At 36.7% G+C, this 24,262-nt stretch overlaps 1 protein-coding gene across 1 annotated transcript; it reads right to left on the minus strand.

Annotated features, from left to right (window-relative positions):
• Positions 1-483: 483 nt before the first annotated feature.
• On the minus strand, positions 484-24,066 carry MINDY4B (MINDY family member 4B). The gene is made up of 13 exons (XM_015814327.1): positions 23,968-24,066; positions 19,864-19,993; positions 19,577-19,604; positions 13,561-13,734; positions 12,310-12,429; positions 10,723-10,817; positions 7,768-7,933; positions 7,004-7,069; positions 6,288-6,358; positions 4,610-4,682; positions 4,114-4,287; positions 2,523-2,703; positions 484-792 (listed from the first exon to the last, which is right to left on the minus strand). The coding sequence occupies exons 2-13, from the start codon at positions 19,974-19,976 to the stop codon at positions 650-652; spliced, it is 1,404 nt and encodes a 467-aa protein (XP_015669813.1). The 5' UTR covers positions 19,977-19,993; positions 23,968-24,066; the 3' UTR covers positions 484-649.
• Between the last annotated feature and the right edge of the window lie 196 nt (positions 24,067-24,262).

Raw genomic sequence — 24,262 nt, forward strand, 5'->3', positions numbered from 1 at the left:
TGGGGAATCACTGAGCCTTAAGATGTAGATAAGTTACAATTCAAGCATCCCCATTGGCCATGTTGGTTAGGTCTGGTTGGACTTGTTGTTCAACAAAATTGAGATTCATATAGTTGTTATTTTTTTATTAATGATTTTTTCCCTCTCCCATAAAGAAAACTTTAGAATAGAAGTGGTTTCTTTGTGCCTGATGCTACTGAAGTATCACCAGGGGTGTTGCCAGCAATTTTTTGTTGATGAGGAATGGGGCTATTTCCATGATTTTCACCATTCCCTTTATTCAAGAGCAAGAGTGCTTAATGCTCATTTTCAGTTACTTCATATCAGTTACATTTCCATTACAGGTAGTCCTTGTTTAGTGACTTCCTTGGACAGCGACGGTAATGAAAAAGTAACTTTGTGACAAGTTGATGGTCACAATTGTGGTCACTAAATGAGGACTACATGTACAGACAAATGCTCATGTTGCTGCAATCCATTAGCAATTGAGTGAATTGCACAGGATGCTAATTTTTTTTGTAATTAGCAATAGCAACTTTTTACATTAATTCAACCCATAGCAATAGGCTGTCTTCCTTCTTCTCACTTTCATTTCAAGGTTCATGTGGGCAGCACCTTTAAAAAAGACCATCTCCTCCAGTCACTTGGATCAGAAGAATGGAGCTGTTCCATTCCAGCTGATGGCAGCTCCTTCCCATTTAGTTCGAATGGCCATTTCCAGAGATAGCACTCTTTTGTGGGGATCCCTGTTATCCACACAGTGATTTTCTTCCCAGTGATGAGAATGTGTATCTGAGAGGAGAACAGCAAACATACATGTGCACTGTTTCATGCAAAACCAATTTTGAGTTCAACTTTTGTGAGAGAAATGATACAAAGGGAAATGATTATGCCCTATATTCACACAGCTACATTTCAGATTAGGACCATTGCCTACAGTTCTTCATACAGGAGACCAAGTGGCAAAGATCAGTGCTGTATAATTCCAGAGTACATGAAATGGAAGATAGTAAGGCAGGTATCAGTTAAATGTTAAAAAACAACAACATTCCCAACAGTGAAACCAATTATCCAAAGATGTGCTGGGTTCCCTTCATGGGATATGTTCAAATAATGGCTAGATAGGGGAAGGATGCTTTAATGTGGATTATTGCACTGAGCAGAGAGTTGGATTCAATAGCCTAAATGACCTCTTCTAACTATATTAATCACAGAATATTTTGAAATATGAAAATGCATTTGTGCATTTATCATTCCATGTCATTAGACTGTTTGAATTTCTTCACACATTTCCATTTACTAGGCTATTGATTTCAGTGGTCTCTCTCTCTCTGTCTCCATCCAATCATTCATCTTTTCATCCGTCTATTTATCCACTGAATGGAGACCTCCCAAATAATTAAACAGGGATCTAGGACAACTCCCCATGGCCAACTTGCAACAGTGAACGCACTAAGGTCAAGTCGCTGTGGCCAACTCACCATGGGACAACTTATCATGGCGAACTTACTGTGGGACAATTGGCCATGGAACCAGATATACACTAATATTGAAGAAATGGTGGAATAGAATCATTAAAAAAGGATGCCAAAGGAGGGACAAAATGAAATATGAGTGGCAATATACATATACATATACATATACATTATACATATACATATAAGTTATTTTAAACAATTAAAGTGAATTGTTGAATTGTCCTGTGGCAAATTGGCTGTGCGAATTGTCCCGTGGTGAATTGGCCATGGTGATTTGGCCACAGAGAGTTGGCTGCAGCAAATTGTCCCATTTCATTTAAAAAGGCACTACTTGCCTACTACCTTCTCATTCTAGCATTGATTTGATTTACTATGCTTCCAATATTCCATACTATGATATTCAAATCTTCACTTTTTTATTACAGCACTTTAGCACAGGGGTCTCCAACCTTGGCAACTTTATGACTTGTGGGCTTCAACTTCCAGAATTCCTCAACCAGCCATGGTGGCTGAGGAATTCTCGTAGTTGAAGTCCGCAAGTCATAAAGTTTCCAAGGTTGGAGACCCCTGCTTTAGCACATCACTTATTGTATACAATAGAGAACAGTTTTATGGTGTATATGATCTTTAGGTAAAGAATTCGTTCTGGTCTTATATATGGATTATATGGCTTGAAACAATTGGAGTATTTGCCTTACCTTTACTGGCAATGCTTTTGGAGTTTTCCCCGGAAACTATATTTCTTTCAAACCCATTCTCAGTCAGAGCTGGAGCTTTTAACAGGGAGGGAGGTGCTAGATTGTTTATTTTAATTTGTTTATTGTTTGGGTGATTTTCTAAGAATTTTTAGGAATACTTTTTAATCTGGAATTCATCAGTTTACAGTTAAAAATTAGAAGGGGCATTTAAACCAATATCTCTTTTAAAATTTAATTTACAATGATCAGAAAAGACAGGAAAACGGATTTAAGCATTACTTGTGGGAAAGAGAAAAATAAATAAGCATTTTCATTTAATACTACTCCAACAAATATAAATGCCTACCTATTGTTAGATGGACAGTTTTCTTTTGGGAGGTCTTGCCTTTATAGAAATATAAATCAAAGAGATGTTCCATTTTCCAATCAGACAATAACAACCTGTTTAAGCTGAAGAGAATACTGTATGTTTCATTTATGTTGCACAGCCATATTGGCAATTTTGGTGTCTTCAACATGCTTCCAACCTGTAATATAAAAGTTATAGTTATGTATCAAATGAAATAAAATGCATTTGCATTTTTTTTAGAATCACACATTTCTAAATTTAAAATTTAACACTTCACTCTAAAAAGGCTAATCTGGCATAAAAGTAAAATGAGTTTCATTGTCTGTGAAAAGTGGTGATAATTCCTTGTAGTTATTTATTTCAACCACTTTGGGAACAATTCTGAATTCTTCTGAGGATGGCTAATTAGCCATGTCTGGGACAGCAAGCTATCATTCCCTAGAATATTTAATTCTTCTAAAATGCTCTCAAATGGACTATGAATGTTAAGACAGTCCAAGAAGTAGCCTGAATTATCCAGTGAAGCTGAATGATGAAAAAGAAAAACACATAAATTATAAAATTATCTTCCATGAGTTATGGCAACACCATCAACCTAACAAATACTAAACAGAGATTATTACAAATACATGAAATATAAAATATAACTCCTGGATGCGATATGGCAAACTTAAGACAGCTCTGCTAAAGTGGAGCCGATGACTGCAGCCAAGACCAATGAATTGGTGAACAGACTGGTTTCTTGGAACCTCTTCAGATAAAGAGGATGTGCCCTCCACTCACAGCCACATGATCACAGTTTAGGTGTTTAGTAACCTGTTCACACTTACAACTGGTTGCCAAGTGTCCTATGATCATGTGATCGCCATTTGCAATTTTCTATGCCAGCTTCCCCAGAAAGTCAATGGGGAAACTAGCAGGGAAGGTTGCAAATTGCTGCTGCCTGCCCAGAGGAATCCCTCTCGTCTCTGGGGTCTGACTCAGAAAGCTCCCCGCTGAAGGGTTTCGGCTCTGGGTCTGCTTGGAGTTTGGCAGGGAGCACTTTCAGCCAGCCCCAAGAGCAAAAGAACCTTCTGTTGAAGGATTCCAGCCCTGTGCTGGCTTGGCCTTTGTCAGGGAGCTCTTTCAGCCAGCCTCCAGAGATGAGAGGGAGCTGAAATCTAATCAGGATTTTCAGTCCATGAGCAAAGAGGGAATGCGGTAGAGTAAGGAGTTCAGGGTGCCTCAGAGGGGTGGAAAGACCATGGGAGGCTTGGTGTAGGCTGCATGCAAGTGTCTCCACTTGGAGGCTGAAAATCTTGCTTGCACATATAATGTCCAGTGTTACCATTAGTTACTGGGAGAAAGGAGTTATAGGACTTACATCTGTTTATGAGCTTCTTGTTAACACCTGCTTGGCCCCTGTGAGAACAAAACGCTAAGCTAGATCAATATTTTATTTCACCCAGCAAGATCTTTTTTATATTCTTCTATAGGCTGGGTGTTGTTTCTTGTTGGCTCATGATGTCTCAAAGCTATTTTGAGACCCTCTTATGGGACTGGACTGGCTGATCAAAGAAGCAAAACACCTTCAAATACTTTTCCACACCTTTAGGGATCTGTGCTGTTCTGCTTCTTCCTTACTCCATCGTAAGTAGCCAACATTGCTGCGGGAGTGGACTCCATGCAGTACTTTTTGCATGCTGCCTTCAGTGTCAAGCTTTTGGCATCCATTGAACACATGTGGATTTGCTCTGCCAGTTAAAATGAGATTCAGAATTGCCTAAAGGGAGAAAGGACCAACATCACACTTCCAGCTAGTATCAAGAATCAGGATACCTGACTATAAAAGACAAGAGCCCAGTAAAATTGCTGCTCAGTTGCCTGTGGTCTGCTAGGCAAACCACCTTGCCTCTGAGGATGCCAGCTGCAGCTGCTGGCAAAACGTCAAGAAATCTATTGCCTTGACTACAATCTCTAAACCCTGAAACCCAACACTGCACAGTAGCTGGACACTTTAAAGTATAGCAGCACATTATTTTTTTCATTTTTATGTATTTATGAAAAGTAGTCAAAGACTATCAATTTCACATTTGGAGACTTACTTGTCTGCAGCTAATGTCTCCATGTCTCCATTGTAACAGGTGAATTGTGGTGAAGTCTAGATCTCTCTGAAGCCTGTTCAGCCAAACACAAAGAAAATGCTATAGAATTGGTTTCACTTATATAGTTTAACTCTTAATTAAGTTCACTTTGTTAACGTCATTTATAATTTGCCATCTACGCAAAATTCTGTTTCAGCTATCCTATAGAAAAACCTATAAGATGGAGAATGAACAATGTTTAACATTATTGGAGGGTGTAATAATCAGTATAATATTAACTAAAGCATCAGGCCTAGCTGGGAGACCAGATCCAGTCATGAAGGTTATTGTGTGTGAACAAATCATTTGTTATCTCACAGCATATTTCATTTTTTTAAATTATGGAGACCATGCCTGGCCTTTCTCTTTATATAAACACTCAAGTATAATTTATGTAGCAGAGTTATGGTGTTGATAAAACGGAAAGGAAGTGAATCAAATAAACCTCCCTTTGAACTCCCTGGTGAGAGGCAGGGTATGGAAATAATAAGCAAAGATATAACAAACATGAAACTGGAAAATTAAGGGTCATTTAATTGAAGGGTTTGGGGTTTTTTTTTTGAAGAGCCTTTCCGTAGCATTACCTACATCTCTTGATTCTCTTCTTCTTTCCTACTTTGGTTTTGGCTTTGCAATTTGCATAGTATGTGGTTATAATTCTGTAGTTTTTATTGTGACATTGCAACCAGTAGAAAAACATTCAGTGATTCCATACACCAAAGGTTCTTTTTCCCAAGTGAAAAAAAATTGGGACTGTTAGCAAACAAAGGCTATTTTGTATATATATATATACACATTGAAAAGCTTCTCTGTGGAACTGAAGTGGAGGCCTTGATGCTCTCTGAGCTTGGTTGTTTGCTTGCAGACATTTCATTACCCAACTGGTAATGGGTACCTGACCGGGTAATGAAACATCTGCAAGAAAACAACCAAGCGCAGAGATCACCAAGGACTCCACAGTTCAGCACTGAGCCACAAATATTCTCTTCTATTGAATTTGAAGTATTGTACAACTCTAGGCAGGCAATCCTGAGCACTAATGTGCCTGCAGATACCTCACTGCTACCCTTACGGCGGTTTTTTAATTAAAAAAAAAGAGAGAAATGCTGAAATGTAAAGTGGCAACCTCCAGTTCAATTTTTGTTTACCTGAGTGTGTCTCTAAGCCTAACAGGCAATTTTAGAAAATAAGCATTTTAGCATTTTTAAAGAAATGTGCTTACCTAACAAAAAACAAAAGTAGGGTAGTGTAGCAAGAACCATTTTGAGAGGTTACAGAGAGTAAGAAGGAGATCAGCTATTCCATGAAAGACATTTGGGGAAGTGTGTAGGGCTTGCTTCAATATGCCTAACTAAAATAATATTGCTAATTGTCTTCTGAGCAACTGGACTTAGCTCATGGCATCACAGTAATCTTTTTGACCAAAAAATGAGCACTTTGCCAGCAGCCAATTACATTTGCATCATCCCATGTAATTTCTTTTTACATCTGATAATATATGGACCAAATTTTCTTCTAAAACTTTCTTTACTGATGAATGTAAACAACATTTGCAGAATCTTAACATATACACATTGATTGGTAAATAATTGCTTAACTTAAATCTAAGTATTTAAAAAAGGGAAAAAAAACATTCTACCTTTCAAATGTCCTGGAGAAAAGTAAACTGTACAGAAATAAGATCACCCCATGACTTCCCTCAGAGTTCAGCTGATTCAAATAGATGAAAGAAAACAAGAATTATTTTAACATTGCCCAACTTCTCTGACAATTGTAATTAGGTGTTGTTTCTTGTTTTTAATTACAATATCATACAAAATCAGTATTCCCTAAAGTGGTATTTTCCAGATATACTGGGATTACAGCTTTCAAAATTCTTCACCAGCATGGATTTATTTATTTATTAAAACATTTACAAGGCTGCCCATTTCTACAATACTATGGGTTGTACACAAAAATAATAATTTTACAAAGCAATTAAAAGAGTCCAAATGCTAGAACAACAACAATCAGGTAGACAGGACTCACTGCCCACTCTAACCCAAGAGCTGAAGAAACAGCCAGATTTTGGAAGCCAAGATGAAGAAACCTTCTCCATACAAAAGCAAACATGATTATTCAAAATGTATAAAAAGTTTAGCAGCTGGGTAAGAATAAAATTAAATTAGTTAACACTTCTGGATATAAACAGGACAGCAATCCTGTGTATGATGATTTAACAATAATCCCTAATAAACAGGTGGTAATTGTTTAAGAGAAAAATACACAGAACTGTAGTTCTTTTTCGGTGTATAGTAAACAAAAATGACTGGAACAGATTCAATTTTGTAAATCAATTGCACAGACTCTACTTACACAGTGTATGTGATCCAAGATAAAGTGCTGCATTGTTTCTTTCTCAACAAATTCAAACAGGTGAACCTGCCAAGAAATATTAAGATCTACAGTACGCCCATAAAGTGGTTGGATTCCAGTAAGAACAAAATACTGAAAAACATTGTGAGAAATAGTAATTACCTCATTCAGCATTATCACAGACAAGCATTGTTTATTCTGATTTGAATAATGTGTCTCCTACAGTTCACCCTAGTAAAATCTGCCAGAACTGGGTTAGAAAAATGTGGATGTCGCCTAAAGAGCAGCAAAGTAATACATAAAAGTTAACTTGTTCCTAGCATCCAGTGGGTTGTTTGAATTTCTGCATCCACATATGGTTTCCTATTTTATCATATACAGCAGTCTTCCCCAAATAGCCTGTCAATATTATAGGTAGTCCGTGTGTGTGTGTGTGTGTGTGTGTGCATATGATGCTGCAACCATCGTAAATACGTGCCGGTTGCCAAGTGCCCAAATTTTGATCATGTGATTATGGGCATGCTGCCACAGTCATAAGTGAAGCGGCCAATTGTGCGTCACCTTTGTTAGTGCCTTTGTAAGTTTGAATGGTTACTAAATGAATGATTATAAATCAAGTACTACTTAAATTCTTAAAATTCTGGCTTTGAATGGGTGGCATTCATTCTAAGTATTTATTGTGTACTTTTGAGTGTTTCTTACGTTGTGTCTAAGCTCAGCTAAAATATTTCACATTTCCAGATCTTTAAAATATCTTATCTTACTTGTTCAGTAAAGTGATCCACTTCGTAGTCTACATTTGCAGTAATGTAAGTATCATCCGTGATAAAGCAGATAGTTGCTCTCTGACTTTCTCCTGCTGTCCACAGAATATCGGCTAGTGCTGTTGTAAGAGTTTTTTCTTGCTCTTTGAGGCTTATTTCAGATATACTGGAAAGCCAAACAGAGAGAGGTCATAGGGAACCACGAAAGTAAATCAGGAGATTCTGAACCATTGCTTTTATTTTTATTCTCAAAAGGCATTGGGTTGGATGTGTAAAAAAAATGCCAAACCCTGATTTAGCACAATGTGCATAAGTTAAAATAAAATATGCAAGACTTGGGTGTGTTCTCTCACCATGCCTTTTCCTAAGTGGCTGAGAAAAGGTTTCAGAAATGGTTCCTTTTATTAACTGCAAGTATGTCATATATCATGAAGTAAGAAACCATGGTCCATGCTTTCCATGGCGAGCTCAACAAGGTAGAGTCAAACCTCAGTTTCTTAAATTGGGTGATGAAACTTACCAGGATTAATGTTACATGCAAGTAAGTCCAGTAAATGATGTGCAATCCTGTTGGTTGCAATAATATTGAGAAGTGAGGCATTGAATGCTGGGGGTCTACTTTCACATATTTAGCAGAGCAAGGTCAAAAGCAGAAGAAATAAGATCTTTGGAGATGCTAAGTTTAAAAGGGATTAAGCAAAATGATAAAATGGCTGCTCATAGAGAGCTTAGAGTTGATAAGAAAATCAGAAATGGACACCTCTTGAAGGGACGGTTTTTTCCCAAGAGTACAAAGAGATAAAAAAGAGATAACAAGCTATGAATCTAAGCAGAGACACAAACAGGTGCAAAGAAGGAGAAAGTTGAGGAGCAGAAGTTTAGCCTAGGGCAGTTTTTCTCAACCATAGTAACTTAAGATATGTGAACTTCAGTTCCTAGAATTCTCCTGTCAGTATGCTGGCTGGGAAACTTTGGGAGTTGAAATCCAATATGTAATATTGTCAAGATTGAGAAACACTGGCCTAGAGCAAGGGTCCCAACCCCTGGTCTATGGGATGCAGGCAGCATGTGAAACCATGCCACCTCCGTTCCACAGAAAAACTTTTCTCCACGGAAACTGGTCCCTGATGCCCAAATGTTTGGGGGGCACTGGCTTAGAGGGATGGTTAGGAAAAAGAGAGAGACAACCTACCTGCGCCTGCAGACTCAGTGGTCCAGGAATTCTGGCTGGTGGGATACAGGAGAAGAATTCTTTCTGGCTGGTGGGATACAGGTGTGGCTTTCACCTTTTGGAACATCATCCCCCCCCAAAGTGAGATCTGCACCCATCCTTTTGGCCTTCCAAATGGGCCTGAAAATCTGGCTCTGTCAACTGGCTTGGGGCCCCAATGAGGGTATGTCATTCTGGAAGTGGTTAGTGGACTAAGATAAGACCCCATCTCTTCCCTGTGTGCATTTGCTGCCTTCCCATCTTTGCCCATTTTAAATCAGTTTTAGTGTTAATATTTATTTTAATATTTCAGTGTTATAGCTTGTTGTTTTTATTGATTGTAAGCCACCTAGAGTCACATCTAGGCAATATGGGCAGCATATAAATGTGAAGGAGATAGATAGATAGATAGATAGATAGATAGATAGATAGATAGATAGATAGATAGATAGATAGATAGATAGATAGATAGATAGATAGATAGATAGATAGATGTTATTGTGGGCATTTGTGGAAGAGGTTGGGAAGAATCAGTTTAACTAAGTACTATGCTATTGAAATGAGTTGTAACTTTCCAACTTTCCATCAGTGTAATGGGCAGGGAGCACTAGCTATGATTAAGCTTCCCTGCTGGGTGCATCCCACTAAGTCCCACTGCTTATTATTGTTTAAATTATTTCTCTGTTATACTCTCTGTATTATTTTTCTAATGCAAATTATAAAGTTCCTGTCTATTCATAACTTGCAGTGGAAATTGCTCTTTAGTGCTTCTCCACTGGACAGAGATATGACAGCAAATTAACGTGTACATGAATTAAATAGATGCTGTTGAACAGAGTGATTCTACTTGGGAGTTCTGTTGAAAATCTACTCCTCAAATTTAGGACTGAGTACTGTCTAAAAAATGAAGTTACATATGGTTAATTAAAGGAATATTGAAGGAGGTTACATTCCTTCTCTGGACTTGTGAGAGAAGAGTGGGAGATCAGAGGCTTGCTGCCCTTCACATGAAAATAGGTGCAGTTTTAGAGCCATATGGGATCCCATTAAGCCTTGGGTGTGGTCATCAAGACCTCCAAATTCTGTGAGCAAATGAATGACTGGAGAGACATATAATTACGTTTCAATTTTAATTAAATTCAAGAGTAAATGAAATAAAATCAGATTTAGATGTTACCTGTGACTTTGGGCACTGAAATCCATGGCAGACCACTCAAAGGCTAACTGAGGTTTTCAGTCCAGACAAAGTGGTGTCTCTCTGCTCTAAGTCATGATTTGCAAATGCTATTACAGGTAGTCCTCGACTTACAACAGTTTTACAATCAGAGTTACAGTAACACTGAAAAAAGTGATTTATGACCTTTTGTCACACTTACGACCATTACAGCATTGTCATGTGATTAAAGTTCAAATGCTTGGTAACTGACTCATATTTATGACAGTTGCAGTGTCCTGGGATCATGTGATCACTTTTTTTGCGACAAGCAAAATCAATGGAGAAGCCAGATTCATTTAACAACTGTGTTATTAACTTAACAACTGCAGTGATTCACTTAACAACTGTGGCAAGAAAAGTTGTAAAATGGGGCCAAAACGCACTTAACAACTGTCTTGCTTAGCAACATAAATTTTGGGCTTAATTATGATTGTAAGTTGAGGAACATACCTGTACTATGTTCTTCCTGATTCATCTAGAAATTAATAAATAAAATTCTCCCCCATCCCAGATGTATACATTTCCTTACCTTTGAAGGGAGACATTTTCTTCTTTGTTTTGTACAAACAAAAAGTGTTTCATGATGTGAACCTGAACTGCCATCTGGATTGCTGTGGTTCCTCCCTAAAAAAACAAAACCAAGAGTGAATTGCTCTGTGATTTGCTTACACTATGATACAAATTCAGTGTGTTGGGGACCTTCTCCGATGCTTACAGGAGACTGAGCTTTGAGCAACGTACATTCCCAAGCTCTGTGTAGAACAATAGTGGACAAACATTTTTCCAAATCATGAAATTAAACAAAAAGCTATTAATTTCTTGCTTTCTGCTTAGGCAGGAAGATCAAGCTGAGGTCTTGGAAAGCATAGAGCTGGCCAGATCCAGAAAGTACAGTATCACAATTTTAGTATGTATAATATTTTCCAGATTTACATAACTGTGAAATCAGGTGGCATACATGTTTAATAAATATTGCTCATTATTATTTATTTATTTATTAGTTTTTATTTATTATTTTTATAAATATCTCAAAGCGGCAAATAGTCTTTTCTCCTCTTATTTTCCTTACAATAACAAGCTTGGTAGGCTGAGAAAAAAATTACTGGCCCAAGGTTAGCCAGCCACGTTTCATGCCTAGGGCAGGACTAGAATTAACAGTCTCCTGGTTTCTAGGCCAGAATCTTAATCAAGACAACAAACTGGCACTTGTTATTATGAATATGTTTTGAGTTTGAAAGGTGAATATTGCCAACATAAAGTTGACATGCTTTTCTTGGCTTTACATGACAAGCTTCAGAGCAGTTACAGTAGTTCCTAGAGTCAGCTGGAAACGTCGGAACCTATATAGGATGGATTTACCAATTCCCTTTCTAGAAAATGCAAATATACTTAAAAATCACATAATCGGTTAAGAAAGTCTTCTCCTATGTGCTAGACTTTGTTCTGGATCCTGAACTAAGATGCTTTGTAATTCAAGACCAGACAGGGACAACTCAACGAAGATGGTTATAAAACAAATATTTATTCCAGGAATACTTGGCAGAACTCACGATTCTGTAGTTTCATCTGGAAGCTGTACATTTGTCCATTTTCGTAGGTAAAATCAGTAATTCCTCCATATTCACTTTAGCCTGGTTACAGGCGATGTCCATGTGTGCGGCATGGTTGGTTTTGCACAAAGACAATTAAACATGAGCTGGCACGTAGCCAGGATATCCTGTGATGAACTTAGTAGCCCCTCCCACTGACTTATTAACATAGGATTCACTGAACAGCTAAAACTACATTACCCATAAGCCATCTCTTAAGGAGACAGCGCTTAACCCTTTAAATGCCAAGCATTCTAACATACAGTTCTCATCTAACTAGCCAGTCCAGAACATATGTACTAGATTTTGTGTAAGTATCCATTATGGCAACCCACAGAATGCTGGTCTAAAGATATACAATTCTCTAAGTGAGAAAGATTGCTTGCAATCCATTTTTATTATTCCAGAAAAGAGAAGACAGAAGGAATTGAAGTAGATGGATGTGGCTTTGGTTGGACCTTTTAATAAATAGGTGAGATCCTGATAAAATACTTATCAGTTAAAAAACAAAATTGGGCAGACAGTACCTTATCCATCTCTAAGGCATAGGCCAAATCAGTAAAGGGGTGGTGAAACCTGAAATATGATTTTTTCCATTCATAGTTGAAGACTTGAAATGTGTTTCCAAATAACATCCTTCGCAATTCCTTTGAATGGGAAAAATAGATTTATTTAGTACACCATTAAGCTGGCCAACAATCAAAGAGCTCTTGATGATGTTATTAAAATCTCATATATACAATCATTGTAGGACATAATAATAAGAGAGCCAAACAAAAACAAAAAAGCCCTGGAGCCAAACTATATAGAGATAGAAGAAAAAGCAAAGTAAAATCACTAGCTCACAAAGCAATCAATAAAACCATTCTTAAAATGTCATAGAGAGTAAAGAGCTTTGCCTCTGTTTTATATTAGTCCTTCTAAGCAGCCATGCCAAAACAAGGGAATTCCATGGCATGCAGCTTTTTGTTTTGCAACCTTTGGCAGTGAAAATTGGGCATTGGTTAAACATCTTAAGTCCCAGACAGCCAAATAGGGATGGCAATAACCCCCACGTTAGTCCTGGCTGTAGCCCTGAAACCCCTTTAAACTGATCCCTTCCAAGGCAGTTCATTAAATATAATTTTAGTGGCCCAGAACAACACTACAGCAACAAAATAAACAGAGGCAGGTTATCCCTAATGTTTAAGGTGTGCTGGAAGTGCACTTTCAAACAGACTGTGGTAGTCATCAGGAATAAACAGGTAATAGCACTGGAACTAGAGGATGCAAAATCATGGAGATCACAGTAGTTAGGTTCATTTGACTTGCTAGTCTAGGTTAAATTAGATTATAATATAGAAGTCAACTATGTCTTAGCATGCTATGTGAACCAGGCTATCATATTAAATCATAATATGGTTTGATTGGTTGAGCATCGCTTGTTAGGCAAACAAAGCAGTTGTGTTTCATTAATCTTGGTTTATATGCTAGTTAGTAGCAGAGGGTGCCAAAAACAGAAAACCCTTCTTCACCAAAATAACTCCTGTAATTTTAGACATGAAGCACCATCTTTGGTTGTGAGATCCAGTTCTAATGTCTACATTGCTCTATACCTAATGAGGTATCAGGTTTGTGCATTTCAAGTGATCATTCCCCATAAACATCTGTTTTAATTATTCTAACAGTGGTATACTGCAGTCTGCATCCAAACAGCGTGGCTGGATAAGAATTCTCTGTTTCCTTAATTCTGGCAAGATTAAGTTTCAGCTCATGCTTAATTGATAAGATCTGCTTACCAGAGCCATTTCCAATGAGATGGGATGCCCTCCTAGGTCCGATGAAACGATTACAGCTTTGGGAATTGAATATAGAGTATTAAATGGAAACTTGCTCTGATCTGAGGGGTTTTTATTTTGAGATGTTCCAGCAGCATCTTCTTTATCATTATCAGATTTACAGTCTTGGTATTTCTGAAAAAGATGAAGAAAGGGACAAACAGAAACATGACAGCATTTTAACTGCAAGGTAATAACGAGGTTTTCGTATTAATTTCAACCATTGGTTGAAAATTCAATTCTTTAAGATGCAACATCTTTAAAAAGATGACAGTAATTTAAAGGCAAACAGTATTGTTCCTTTGCAGAAAGTACAGTTTGTACAATAATAATGTGGGTACTTTGTTAGCTTGAACAAATTTCCTTAGAAGCAAATTCCATTGAAATATTTGGGGTTAGGAGGTTCAGAATGAGCTTTCAGAATTACCCCTGAGCTACATACATTGTTCCATTTATAATCTGATTCATGTATTATAGTATACAGCAAAATTAACTAGTTAAAAATAATCACTCCCAAGCATACATGAATTCCCAAGCATACATGGCAGTTTTCCTTTCTGTTTTAAGAAAGAAAAGACAAATATTTGTCTTACTTACAATTTGATTCCTTTTTACTTCCTCCTGCAATATTTCTATATAACTTAGCTTGGAACCTACCCATCTTTTGAGCTGGCTTAGTTTTAGTCTGCTATCCATAGCTAACGGAGAGAATGAAAGATGTCACAAGTTATCAAGTGACTGGTGGCACTTAAAAAGGAGAACAGACTTAGTACAATATTCTGAATTACTCAAGAAAAGTGATCTTATTTAGAAATAAATGTCAAAGTAACCATACCACAAGTAATCCTGGAAATAGAGATATGGTTTTCATACAGAAATTTTGAATGATTCTCCACATAAGTTAATAGTTATTTTACATAGTTCTTTTTAAATTTGTTTTTGGGTGAAGCCTGATTGTGAGTCATGCAGTCTATTTTTATGGGTAAAGAGTAATCGCTGCACTCCTGAACTAAGTAGATCTCAATTTTGCTGTTTATTCTAAAACAGCCATATGCATGGTTTATACATCCATTCTGTTAATATTTATTCACTTACATAAACATTGGCTGAGTCAAAGTATTTTGGGTGGATATTCTTTTTAAAAAAAACATGCTCTTGCTCTGATCCAACTATAAGGAGTCCAGCTATCAAATTTGAAAGTATCTCTAAATGATTAATGTTGTGCAGGAATGTGCATTTATACATATATTCATACATACCCATCATATTATTTCTTTTCAGAGAAAGCTACATTATACAAAGTTCAGAAAGAGTAACAAAAGAAAGTAGCAAAAGAAAGACAGGAAATAAAAAGAATAGGAAATCTAATTAAATCTAGTTTATTATTTAAAACTAACCCATTTTTCATCCTTTATTATGAAATTTCTTCATCACTTTCCCCATCTTTAGTAAATAGACTATTAAGATACAGAATTTCATTTAATTTCTGTAATTTTCATTTCTTTAGGTATAGCTTGCAATCTTTTATTCTGTTTCCAACAACAACTATTTTGGCTTTTGATATATTACATTTTAGATCCATATTCCTCATTGCACCATACAATTCATTTAACATTTGCAAATCATTTGAATTTTCTACCAGCAAAATGGCATCATCTGTATTCAAAGTACACACGCGTTCCTGTCTCCATGAACACAACTCTAACATTATCACATTTTAGACTTGTTTGTTTAATGTTATTATAGGTTAAGGAATTATAATTTATTTATAGAGTCCCAATACATTTATCTATAAATACATTAAACAAACAAGGTAACATAACATATTACTTCCTGCTCAAAACCATTTGCTAGGCAGTCTGTTTTACGCTAAAAAAATATTACCCTATTGCATTCATCAACCAATGTTTAATTCATGCAAAATTTTCCATAATTCAAGCCTATTCAGTTCTTCATATGCTTCTCTAAATCAACAAATATACCATATTCATATATTTCTCACTGACCTGCTGAAGAGTTAAATATGGTCTATGACCTCCTTTTAGGTGTAAACCTGCACTGTTTGCCCAACTATTGGTATTATTACTACTTATACTTATTAAGTCAGAAATTTGTAAAATTCCTGCCCAAGAATAATTAATAAATTAATCCATGTGTAGTTTTTCTATTGCCCCATATTATCTCCCCCCTTTCTTTCTTTTTTTTACAAAGGAACAATAATGGCATTCTTCCAGCCAAAAGGGATGGATCCTGACATTATAGGCTGAAAGAGTGTGTCTGGCTGAAAGTCACCCAGCTGGCTTTCATGCTTGAGGTAGAAGCAGAACTCATAGTCTGCCTTAACCACTAGACCAAACTGGTTCTCTAATCCACTGTAATCCACTGTAAATCTACATTATTTTATTACTTTATCAATCATTTTTTTCATATTTCCAATTAGCACAACTCATAGACTCAAACAGCCATAGAATTGGGAAGAATCTTCAGGGTCATCTAGTCCAACCCCATGCTTTATTTCCAGGGAAGGAAAAATCATCACTTCATGTGGAACCTCCTGTTCTACTGCCTGAGAGTTTATACCACCAGGAAACGTCTGGTATTTGAAAATCTTTCTTTCAATTGTCTCTCTTGTAGACTGAATGAACCCAGATACTTTAACCATTCATGTACACTTGGTTTACAAACTCCTCATCTTCATGGTAGCCTTGTATAGAACTCATCTAATTCATCACTATCCTTTTTGAACTGTGATGCTCAGAACGGGACACATTATTCCAAATAGGGTCTGACTGGGTCAAAATAGAGTGAATAGTTACTGTGATCAGGACCAATGTTTTTGTTAATTAACCCCAGATTAGCATGTGCCTTTTGGCAGCTGCATTACACTGCAGCTGGTTGATAAGGACACTGGATACTTTTCTCATGTACTATTGCCAACGTGAGTCTCCTGCATTCTATCTATAGAATCACCCTGTGATAAGATGGGTGGTCAATACATTTAATAAATAAAGAAATTTTGCAACATTTATTATTAACATATTTCTGCTTTCATTTTTTCCTTCCAAAATGAAGAATTTTACAGTTTTCCTTGAATTCCGTGCTGTTCATTTTAATCCACAATTCAAATATCTAGATTTTTAAAAAATCTCTTCCTTTTAAAGTATTACCCAGCTGCAGCAGTTTTGTACTATCTGCAGAGCTGATAAGGAACTCCTTAACTGCCTCATTTCAGTCACTGATGAAGGTACAGAATAGCTTAGAATCCATTACACATTCTATGGCACTCCATTTGATATCTCCCTCCTAGCTGAAATGGAACTATTAACAAGGATGCTTGGGTACAATATCTTAGACAATTATCAGTCCATCAACAGTAGTATCATCTAGCTATGCTTTACCATTGTATTAAGGAGCATATCATGAGCAACTTAGCGGAAAGTTTGGCTGAGATCCAGTACAATACGCATATGGTTTTCTGATCTACTAAAGTAGTAATGCTACTGAAGGTAAATCCAGCATGACTGATTTGCAACTGAACCTTTACTAGCTCCTGCATATCCGACCAGATCCAAATATGATGATGGGGTCTTTTCTCATCTCTTCTTTTTTTCTATTTTTGTTCATCTGGGGTTTGTACAAGCTCTCTGTAAGTTCTCAAACACTATGAGAGTTAAAATGATTCCGTGATCATCTTCACTATTTCCTTCATTTAAGTCCGCTAAGTTGTCTCTTGCTCTCTATCCTAATCTGTACATCTATCCTAAGCTGCAGTTTTCTCCTTCATCCAGTGCAGAATGAAAATAAAGCTAGTGCTCTATTTCTCTTCAGAGAGAACACAGGCACAAAATAGAAGTTAAGAAATTCTACGTTCTTATCATTACCTATTACTAATTCATACTTTCTCCTCACAATGGAACTATAGTCTCTGGCTGTCCATTTGTTTCTAACATAGTCAGAGAACACTCTCTTGTTTTCGATATCTCTTAAAGCCTCAGCTCATTCTGAAATTCAGACTTTCCAACAAAATTCCTACATATTATGGACACTACCTAATATATATTTGGTAATAAGCCCATCCTTCCATTTCCTGTAGAAGGAGGAGCTTATTTCTCTTCAGCATTTTAGAGAACTGTGTATGTATCTCATTATAACTATTGTATATCACTTTGAAAGGAGTGCATCAAATGTAGAAAAGCTTCATCTACATTTTTTGCTAGTCCAGCGAGGTCTTTAATAATGGCATTACGTTTCTTTTTCTCTTCTTTTATTCTCACCAAAATCTGTCTGTCTGTCTGTCTGTCTGTCTGTCTGTCTGTCTGTCTGTCTGTCTGTCTGTCTGTCTGTCTCTCTCTCTCTCTCTCTCTCTCTGTCTCTCTCTCCAGCACAAGCATCTTTTTCTGTTGAGTCTCTACCTTCCAAAGGCATGTGTCAATCACGGGCATCCTGCTGCTACGTTTCAGTCAAGCCTATCACAACATACTTGTCTTCCTGACTACACACACTTCTGTGAACTCTATAATGGAATTCTTTTCACATTTTTTCAAGCAGCTTTCATATCCTCTTTCTTTACATCCAATTCATCTGTTTTCTATTACATCTTCATACAAGACTCATACTTTCTCCTTTGGCAATCATTTTGTTTCTATTCTAAAGTCTTTCCCTTTCTTCCATATCATTTTCTCAAGATGCTTTCCTGACAATGCCAAAATTCTGATCCACATTCAAAACCTGTCAGCAACCTTTCTATTTGTTTACAAAAATAGATCTATACTTAAACCAAGATTTCAAAACATCAGACAACAAAGTATATATTTAACAGTCATCAAGTTCTGATTTTTTTCTCTCCCATCCACTTCTATTGCCTAACAGAATAATTTCCTCCTTATCACATTTATTCAGAATGCTGCACTTTCCCCCCAAAATACACCCAACTCTTCCTTTTTTTGTGTGTGCCAACAACAGGACTGAAATATAAACCATCCCAGTTATGATTTCCCACTTTCATGCATATACATAACCTAGACGATCAAGTCATACTTTTGAAGTACATTTTAGTCTCTTCATTCATAATTAAACTCACTTATCCACTTTCAGGTTGACTTTAGTGATGACAGCTACTTTTTTTGCTGTATTATTTTTTTAAATAGTTTTTATTAAAAGATTTTATAACATAATAACAATTACATTAAAAAATAAAGTAAATGTGAAAAAGAGAGGAAAAGACGAGACAAAGAAAAAAGGGATAGAGAAAAATAATAAAAGATCAGAAAACATGAATATGTATCTTATATGTTTGTGTGTGTGCTTGCGTGTGTGCACGCATGTGCCTGTGGCCTCTGATCTTCTTATCGGCAGTTATGCATACAATTCTAATCAAAACACTCTCAATGAAATTCCCTTTCTTTTTGTGCAAAATGTCCATATCGGATTTTTTACAATAATGTTGACTACAGACTGCGCATTGATTACTTTTTAACTATCATTTTTAGACCACAAATATTACAGATAGGGGCTCTGTCTTATTTGTAAAAATAGAACCATAAATTTGTTGATTCAGTGCTGGGGAAGGGCAGAATTGTGTAATTATCCTAAGCACATCTATATTTTTAGCAAAACAAATGTCTAGTTTACTTTAAGGATACTTTAGAAATTGATATAGAAAAACTGAATTACATTTTTTCTCTTAAAATGCACTAGTGATAATACATAAGATATATAAATATGCAAAAGTTTGTAAAATGCATTTAAACTTATGAAAATTGAAAAACAGCTCTGTGTGAAAACATTTTTGAGTGCCCATTTGAATAATTTCTTTGATTTATTGCACAAGTAAAAGCTCTCATCATCTCCTTTATATTCACAAGCTTTTTTTATGAGTAGTTGTTGATGGCTAGATTAATCTACTGATACATTCAATTTTATGTAAGATCAAAGATCAATCTGATCAAAATACTGGAAAAGTATGGAGGATGCTTACCTGAAAGGGTCTGTGACTGATCTCCAATCTATGGAGGAAAACACAATTGAAAATAACCATCTGGCAAATAAATAGCTTATGCATGCATAACCATAAAGATTACTATTCTATATCAAACCACTTCACCTCTTAGTACAGTCATAGAAGTACATAGGGAACGTTCCAGTCCTTAACACGTTTATAAAAAAATCTTCATAAATTATGTGGGTCTTATTTCATAAAAACTTGACATTTAAGCAATCTAATTTTTAGTACTCATAAAATTATAGAGAAAAAAAAAACCTTACCCATGAACACTGAAAATCTTTCTCCACTTGTCTAGATCTGCTATTTTGCCGGATATCTCTTCTAGCTCCATTTGGACTGAGCTGCACACATCACTAGATGCTTCCTTGTCCATCTGTTTGCTGCACAAAACTATATATTTTCACCATTAGCGATAAGCTTCCCAGGACATAACAATACTATATCCTCTTTTATATAATTAGCTATCAGAAATGGTTTGAACCTAGGTTTATACCAAAGAACCTTGCCCCCTTTTCTGTCTTCTCATTACACTTACTGTAAACTTAATACGATTGCATTGCAATTAATCTTTCATTAGAGTTGTACATAGCCCTGTGTTTTCTGCCCATTGTATATATAGCATAAATGTTTAATGTAAGACACAGATTTATATAAAAACAGGCTGCAATTACATACGCGTTTCAGGAAAATTGGATCCAGTGAAGAAGATTGACAGATTACTTTCATACTACTGGGCAGGCAGCAGCATATGTGAGGATTAATGCTTTATTCAGTTTGCTGGTAGCAGAATGCTTGGTGGAATAAAATGAAACCAAAATTGTGCCTTATAACAGTAGCCAGTAGTGAAAAATGTATTTCACAAAATTCTCTTTATAAGACAATGTCACATTTGCGAAGTGAAAAATTTAACCTGAAGATAATGTGATCTTTAATGAATATACCTTATTGACAGGGATACAGTACATGATATATACAGTTCTATATGACATATATGTTAACATTACACATAATGTTAAAATGTGAACAATGCTGTACTTCCCACTTCCAAATATTAGCAGATTCTTTTTTTCCTTGTTTTAGATTAGTTTTAGTTATATGGCATCTCTGTCAGATCTTTGTTGATGTTTCAAGAAAACTATTTAAATGCTTGATTACATTAGGTCGTCATCTGTAAGATTATAATGATGGCGATGTTGGTATTGATGATAGAAATAGGTTATTGTACATTTTAAAGTCCAAAACTAGAACAGACATGTATCATGATATCTGAGTTCTTAGATTTATCTAGTACAGTAGATGAGTCATCTAGAAAACAAGTTACTGGTGACTAATATGAAGCTGATGCTTAATTATGAAATTGTGAATATATTACATATTTAGTTCTTTATTTTAAAAAGGCAATAAAGCAGCAGGTGCATCAGATCTATCTAATCAAGGTTTTTTTGTCTAAACATTTTCTGTATTTTCACTAAGTAAAATATACCCTCAAACAATATGATATGCCTGGATCTGATACCACCATGATTTAATCATTTGCCTGGTGATCCAGTACCAGATGAAGTAACCTAACCCAAAAATGTGGGTCCAGATTCCTGCCCAACACAGTGCAGCATTCAACTCCCCAACTTCTGTTTCGTTGTCACTTTTTCAACTTTGTCAGACAGAATTTTGCCAAATACCTCCCCAGGCACACTTACTCTTATTACCTTTCCCTTTGTATGGGGAAACAGTAATGGTATTACTTTCAAGCTTCAGGCACAAATACAGTCTTTATTCACATGAAACAAGCCACTTCACAAGGAAACCAAGGAAACCACAAGGATTTTTAACAGGTAGGATCTTGGTTATATAGAACTCTTTTGGGATGCTATTCCAGAGGTCAGGTGCCTATTTCCTGGGTCCCATTGTTTGACTAATGGGATTTGGAGTATGCCCACTCTGTCCAATTCTATAGCATGGCAGGAGATTGGGTATCTGGGAAATGTGTACATTTGTCTCTAAGTTTGGGTTGTCTACAAGATGTTTGTTTGTTGTCTGGCATATATTTTGGCACAGAAAAGAATAAAGTAAAAATCAATATCTGCAGGGAAATGGGATGTCAGAATGACATCAACAGCTTTAGGGCTGCCTCTTTGGAACATGTGTCATGTCCCCAAAGGGTGGAATTTACACTGCGGTGCTACAATGCCATTTTCATATAATGAAAGTAATGAGTTTCTATGGAAAGGACAGGACAGGACAAGATTATTATGGTGAGCAATAAAATAAACTTCATGAGAAAAGCCTATAATTTCAGAATAAGTAAAGTGGTAATGGCCTTCACTGAACATCTAGATGAAGCATCACTGGAGTTGTTTTAAAGCATGCTACAAACTCAAATCTGAGCAGTAATTGGAGAGCAAATAATTCTTGCTGTTGCTGTCTGTTTGGAAAAAAAATCCAGGAGTACTTGGAATGTCCAACTTGGGAGAGAAGAAATTGCTCTTACTATACTACTTTCTTTCTTTGCTTATAAACTTAATGCAAATTTTCTTTGTAAATTGGATGAAAAGAGAGGCAAATATAGAGCTGCCCAGACTACTCTTGTTCTCATTATTGTGCATGATATCTACAATTGTTTCCCATTAACTCTCTCTATATATATCTTACACCCTTCCATGTTGGGCTGTCTCTGCATATAGTGGGAAGCAGAAACAGCATACACTGAATGGCACAACCAAGTAGCTGGCCTTGTGTACAGGAACACCTGTACGAATATGGACTGGGCTGTCCTAAGTCTTGATGGGAGATTCCACAGAAGAAGAAAATAAGAGGGCTATGGTCCTGTGGCATTTCCAGATCCAGTTCCAGACAGACAAGCAGGTACTGACAATCAATGAGACATTGTGGTAGCAGGTAAAGACCCAAAGATAGCACTGGTGATAGATGTAGCAACAACAGGAAGATAGAAGTATGAGAAACTGGAGAAGTGACAGGGCCTGATGGAGGAACAGGAAAGGATGTAAAAGTAAAGGCCAAAGTAGTTTTAGTGGTGGTAGGAACACTCAGACTATGAATCCTAAGTGGGAGAAGCTCCAACAGATCCCAGGAGTGACAAAATCAGAGCTGTCTGTCCAGAAGAGTACAGTGTTAGGAACAGCTAAGATCCTGCACAGAATCTGATAGAGGACCTGAAATTGAGGAAGATACAGTGTAAGGGTAAGAAGGGAGTATACACACATAAGGGTAAGAAGGCACACACACACACACACACACACACACACCTGTATACATAGACATATGTACATATAATATGCAGCTGGATAGGGTATGGTTAGAAGGCTGCCTTCAGTGTGGGAGAGTGGGGTTCAATCTAACCTATCTTACTTCTCCTTGGGTAGAACCCCCTAACGCTTCATTGACGTATATCAAAATAGGAGAGTTACATAATTGGATGTCACCGTGATTAACAAGATTTGCATCTGATGTCTAGGAACCAGGACAGTGTGATGATAAATGAGCTATTGGATCAAGCTATTCATGGACAAGAGAACCCAAAAGTGACGGAATGCCACTATAATAGTAGACCTAATGAGAGGGGATATATGAAATGTATGAGGCAACTATGGAGGAGAGAAAACGTGCATCCACACTCTGAGAAACAGCTAGTTACCAAATGCTTCAACATAGTGAAGAGGAAGATACTCTCACAACTTGAGATAGACCTACTACACATTACATCCCATATTCAAGAAGAACAACTGATGTACAGCCAACCCCTGAAGTTGGAACATCACTAGCACCATCTCCATTACAGAGTACAACAGCTGATATGAGGCATAAGATCATAGATAAGCTAGCTACAATCAACCCACGAGACCAGTTACCAAGAGTCAGTAGAGAAGTACCATCAGATGCCCTCACAACAATCCCTACTGCCACAATAACTTAAACCAATACATTACAGCTGCTGTCATTCTGGATATGCTTAACCACACAATAAAGAAGAACAGCAGTACAAACCTCTCCAGAAAATGAGGTTGGAGGCTAAGATAAGGCAACTCAGAGAGTGGTTAGTAACTGGTGGAATTACAGAAAGGTATGAAGATAAGACTTGACTACTGAAAAAATACACGGGCCTGACTCTATTTTAAGCCCTCAAGATTGCTAAACAAAGGCTCACAGCAATGGCTACAAGGCTAGGAGATATATTAGAGAAACAGAGGTCAAGATAAATGTCTTGTTCTCCATAAAACCATCCAAGGTGTATTCCCAACTGTAGGGTAATAATATAGTAACAGCAGTGTCACCAACAGCATTTAGCCTAAGCACACAATCATTCCTTTAAATTAAATGGACTATATAAATATTGGTTTTATACTCACACTTCCTTTCCTGCTCACTGTTAGAGAGATTTCTATTTGCTGTTTACTGTGGCATTGCAACCAATTACTCAAACCTTCTTCATTTTTAGCTTCTCTTTCTTCTTTCTCAACTACTCCATTGATTTTCCTACTTGCCAATTGATGTCCAAGGAAGGGACCAAAATTCTCTATCTCCATTCTGCTAAAAGCTACATCTGCATTTTCATCATAAATTACCACCAGTCTTTAATGTTCACTGGAGTGTTGTCTGGCCATGTGTGGAATTTTCACCCTCCCCTTCGTTTCTGTGGAAATG

This window comes from Protobothrops mucrosquamatus, unplaced genomic scaffold (genome assembly GCF_001527695.2).
Source record: "Protobothrops mucrosquamatus isolate PMUCROS unplaced genomic scaffold, P.Mucros_1.0 scaffold237, whole genome shotgun sequence".
Taxonomy (NCBI): domain Eukaryota; kingdom Metazoa; phylum Chordata; class Lepidosauria; order Squamata; family Viperidae; genus Protobothrops; species Protobothrops mucrosquamatus.